Source organism: Carassius gibelio, chromosome B5 (genome assembly GCF_023724105.1).
Source record: "Carassius gibelio isolate Cgi1373 ecotype wild population from Czech Republic chromosome B5, carGib1.2-hapl.c, whole genome shotgun sequence".
NCBI classification, from domain to species: Eukaryota; Metazoa; Chordata; class Actinopteri; order Cypriniformes; family Cyprinidae; genus Carassius; species Carassius gibelio.
Genome location: NC_068400.1, coordinates 622,686 through 627,912, shown reverse-complemented (window position 1 = coordinate 627,912; position 5,227 = coordinate 622,686). Strand labels below are relative to the sequence as shown.

The 5,227-nt window shown below is 34.6% G+C and overlaps 1 protein-coding gene across 1 annotated transcript; it reads right to left on the bottom strand.

The window, feature by feature from the left end:
- Positions 1 to 3,735: 3,735 nt before the first annotated feature.
- LOC127957441 (gamma-secretase-activating protein-like) lies at positions 3,736 to 4,596 on the bottom strand. Its single transcript, XM_052555975.1, has 4 exons — positions 4,456 to 4,596; positions 4,157 to 4,213; positions 3,910 to 3,979; positions 3,736 to 3,776 (listed from the first exon to the last, which is right to left on the bottom strand). The coding sequence occupies exons 1-4, from the start codon at positions 4,525 to 4,527 to the stop codon at positions 3,736 to 3,738; spliced, it is 240 nt and encodes a 79-aa protein (XP_052411935.1). The 5' UTR covers positions 4,528 to 4,596.
- Between the last annotated feature and the right edge of the window lie 631 nt (positions 4,597 to 5,227).

Genomic DNA, 5,227 nt, shown 5'->3' with positions numbered 1-5,227 from the left:
AATAAAAAGCACCATATTGCCACCTAGAGGTTGTATTTTGAAAATGATTACACAAGCCAATTTAATGAAGGCATGATAACTATATATACAGGTGCTTGTCATATAATTAGAATATCATAAAAAAAATTTGATTTAACTAATTCCAGTCAAAAAGTGAAACTTGTAAATTATATTCATTCATTACACACAGACTGATATATTTCAAATGTTTATTTTTATTATTATTATTTTTTTTTTTGATGATTATAACTGACAACTAAGGATGGAGTCGATCAGTCTGTGGCACTGCTCAGGTGTAATGAGAGCTCAGGTTGCATTGATATTGATAGAAATCAGACTATTATAATCACCCTTGTTACTCCCCTGTTGAAGAATGAATCATGTTACCCACTGTATCTCAAATAAGACGACACTGAGGGATTCCATGGATCCCCCTAACTCTTCTGTAGTATATTTAATTTTCATGTATTTCACTGCTTTTACATGCATTAAACCTTTTCAAATAATTTAAGATAAGAAAATTGCATAATCCTTCCTTCCTCAAGCCATATCTAAAAGGCCACTGCTCATGGCAAAATCAGTTGACAATTGCCGTACTGTTCACTTGACCTTTTCTGTGGAGATCATTATAAATATATGTGAGCAGGACAACAGCAAAGCGAAGGTCAGGGCAATTTACATACTCTCTTACGTACTCTGACTTCCATCTGGAGCCTGTACTAAACTAATAACACATTCACCACATGATTTACCTTGTAGGAATACAAATAAACTTTGTTTTATGCACTAGATGATTTGGCAGTGAGATATTGGACAGAGGGTTTGTTTAGGCCTACCTTTTAAATTTATTAGACTAATATCCCTATGATAACCTTGCTTTTCAATCAAACGTGATTTGAAACCTGATTGACAAAAATGTATAAATTAGCCTAAAGATAATTATAAAAAAAAAATTAAAAAAAATATAATTCATACTAAAATATTAATAGCCATGTCATACTACATTTTAAGGTCATCACAGCAGTGCTGGTATTCAGGCCAACAGTTGGACTGTGAGTGTGCTTTTTATACAACAGCTCAATAAACAAAATAATTTAAGTAACTTACATTTACACACAACTTTGTCTGTTACCTTTTTGCTTCAGAACAGTATTGTGAAATAAGCAGTTGAATAAATTATTCAATGACTCACTTGGTCAGTCCTCGCACTGTGTAACAATATAATCTACAGAGAAAAAAAATAAATAAATAAGAAACTCAACAATTTAAAGTAAATGTTTCTCCTACTCAGGCAAAAAATACTAAATATAACATTTTGTGTAATAACAGCACTACCCATACTTAGATTGTGCCTTAAATTTACAACCGAACTGCAAAACAATTGAAAAGTCAATGAAAAAGAATAATGATTCAGAGGATATAGAAGACGATCTGTTGAAGATTAAATTGCATAAAACACGATTAGAAAGATTTTATGTACATTAAAATATATATTGTAATTATTATTATAAATGTATATTATGTACATTTTATGTATATAAACAGTAGTAGAATATAAATACAGTACAGACCAAAAGTTTGGACACACCTAATTAAAACAGTTTTCTTTATTTTCATGACTATGAAAATTGTAGATTCACACTGAAGGCATCAAAACTATGAATTAACACATGTGGAAATATATACATGAAAAAAAAAAATGAAAAAAAAAAAAGTGAGAAACAACTGAAAATATGTCATATTCTATGTGCTTCAAAGTAGCCACCTTTTGCTTTGATTACTGCTTTGCACGCTCTTGGCATTCTCTTTATGCGCTTCAAAAGATAGTCACCTGAAATGGTCTTCCAAGAGTCTTGAAGGAGTTTCCAGAGATGCTTAGCACTTGTTGGCCCTTTTGCCTTCACTCTGCGGTCCAGCTCACCCCAAACCATCTCGATTGGGTTCAGGACTGGTGACTGTGGAGGCCAGGTCACCTTTCTTTAGCAGTGGTTTCCTAGCAGATATTCTACCATGAAAGCCTGAGTCACACGGTCTCCTCTTAACAGTTGTTCTAGAGAGGTGTCTGCTGCTAGAACCCCATGTGCCATTGACCTGGTCTCCAATCTAAGCTGCTGTTAACCTGCGATTTCTGAGGCTGGTGACTCAGATGAACTTATCCTCTGCAGCAGAGGTGACTCTTGGTCTTCCTTTCCTGGGGCGATGCGCATGTGAGTCAGTGTCTTTGTATCGCTTGATGGTTTTTGTGACTGCACTTGGGGACACTTTCAAAGTTTTCCCAATTTTTTGGACTGACTGACCATGATTTCTAAAAGTAATGGCCACTCGTTTTTCTGTACTTAGCTGATTTTTTTCTTGCCATAATACAAAATCTAACAGTCTATTCAGTAGGATTATCAACTGTGTATCCACCTGACTTTTGCACAACACAACTGATGGTCCCAACCCCATTTATAAGGCAAGAAATCACACTTATTAAACCTAACAGGGCACACCTGTGAAGTGAAAACATTTTAAGGTGACTACCTCTTGAAGCTCATCAAGAGAATGCCAAGAGTCTGCAAAGCAGTAATCAAAGCAAAATGTGGCTACTTTGAAGAACCTACAATATGACATATTTTCAGTTGTTTCACACTTTTTTGTTATGTATATAATTCCACATGTGTTAGTTCATAGTTTTGATGCCTTCAGTGTGACTCTACAATTTTCATAGTCATGAAAATAAAGAAAACTCCTTGAATGAGAAGGTGTGTCCAAACTTTTGGACTGTACTGTATATACAGGTGCATCTCAATAAATTAAAATGTCATGGAATAGTTAATATATATGCACACAGACTGAAGTAGTTGAAGTCTTTGGTTCTTTTAATTAGGATGATTTGGGCTCACAAAAAAACAACAACAAATCTCAACAAATTAGAATAATAATAATAATAAAATATTTTTAGTGAATTGTTGGCTTTCTCGAAAGTATGTAAATGTACTGTACATGTACTCAATACTTGGTAAGGGTTCCTTTTGCTTTAATTACTGCCTCGGTTCAGTGTGGCATGGAGGTAATCAGTTAGTGGCACTGCTGAGGTGGTATGGAAGCCCAGGTTTCTTTGACAGTGGCCTTCAGCTCATCTGTATTTTACGGTCTATTGTTTCTCATTTTCCTCTTGACAATACCCCATAGAGAATCAGGTGTGGTGAGTTTGCTGGCTAGTCAAGCACACCAACACCATGGTCATTTAATCAACATTTGGTGCTTTTGGCAGTGTGGGCATGTGCCAAATACTGCTGGAAAATGTTCCGGCAGGGCAGTCAGGTTCCCCTGAACCCAAGCTTCTCATCAAGAAGATGGTGTCAATTGCTTTGAGGGACCAATTATCAAATCCATGATTTTTTAGTTGGAGAGCAGTGCAGAGAGAGTCTCTCGGAGTAATAATTATTTTTATATTGTGTTGTAGTGTGTCAGTAGGATATATTTACATTACATTTGTGTGCCACACACAAATTTTGCCATTACTTGTAATAATCCTAATAATAAAACTATGTTAAACAGTAACTTAAAACTGAAAATGACAACATCTGATGCAATGGAGTTCAGTCAAATTTATTCAATTTCTAAATACATTTGAATTCCAAAACATCAATTTTTAGTCAATGCTAGTGAAACGCTTGCATTGTTGAGCTTTGCAGTGAATAACAATTAAAGTTAATAATATATTGTTATGAATTAAGTCCTGTACCTGGTTTAAAGCTGCCTTCTCCGTGTGGACTGAGATAGACTGACCGCTAGAACAGAAAAAGCTCACATTAGTGATCACCTTCTTAAACCCAAAAGGTGATAATAATGAGCTGAAATAAACACTAGCAATAAAATGATGCCTTCATGCTAAAAACAAACTATAATGGCCTGCAGACTCACCTAGGAGTGTTTCTTCTTTATTTAAAGAGCAGCTGGTGACACACTCTTGCTTTTCAAAAGTGTAGAGGAGCTGTAAAGAGGCACGTGACAGTAAAAATGAGAACTTGGATTGGTGTATTAAAATAAACGAGAATTATCCATCACTTCCAGTTTATTTATATTCAGTTTCTAATCATGCGTATATGACTTTAATTACATATCCACAGGCACAATTAATGTTCATCCCATTGCGTTACCTATTCTGTACCTTATTCTCTGCACTGTGACGATCGTACTTTCCAATTCTTGTAGTTCCTGTTGCTCCCTAAACATAAGGATCAGGAAATCAGTAAGTAAAATAACAAAAGTATAACAGGAAGTGAACATAGTGACATCCATTCAGTTTGCATGCACTACAGTGTCTTCTGTATGTATGGCACGTAGAGCTCGTTTGCTTTAGACTGGCGACAGATTTTCCCGCGCGCGTCATTCGCGCTGCTATGAATGGAACGTTGCGCGCATGACCTGTCAAATTAAAGTGACACATCAAACTAAAGCCAAACTTACTCTCCAAGAGTATACGATTCCTCCATCTCTCTCCACACTCAGAATGCGAGGCTCAAGAACACCTGCACACATTTTAAACGAGTACGTTAGCTTGTGTGAATTTATATAAATTATACATTTTTAAATATATTTATATCTTCCATCTTTATTTGACCCTCTGACTTTAACACTCACTATTCTAATTCTATTCTTTAAAAAATCTAACTACCTTTGCAATCTTTTTGTATTCTGTTTTCTTTTCATTTATTATGCAATGATAAAGTATATGTATGTGTGTGTGTATGTGTAAAGAAAGACCTCTAACTAGCTTTCTCTATTATTTTATTTTTTATTCTATCTGTTTTCTTTTTATTTATTATATTATTTAAAATCTCATGCTAGGTGTACTATGTTAACTGAGACTTGTTATAGCACTTATATATCATTGTTCTTTTTGTTGTTTTTGATTGCTTCCACTGTCCTCATTTGTAAGTCGCTTTGGATAAAAGCGTCTGCTAAATGAATAAATGTAATGTAATGTAATCCAGTGAGATATTTATATTTATATTCATGATCCACATGGAGATCTTTTACATTGAATATAAATATTTCTGTCTTATATGGTGAACATAATCCACATTAGATTGCAAACAGAAGTTATTAAAAACACTCGCTGCTGTCTGAAAGTGAGTTAAGTTAAATGTCTTTGATGCTGATGTTAACTGATAGCTATATAAGAAATCATCCACTGTGCTGACCAATATAGTACTTGTACATAATCCCTTCAATTTTA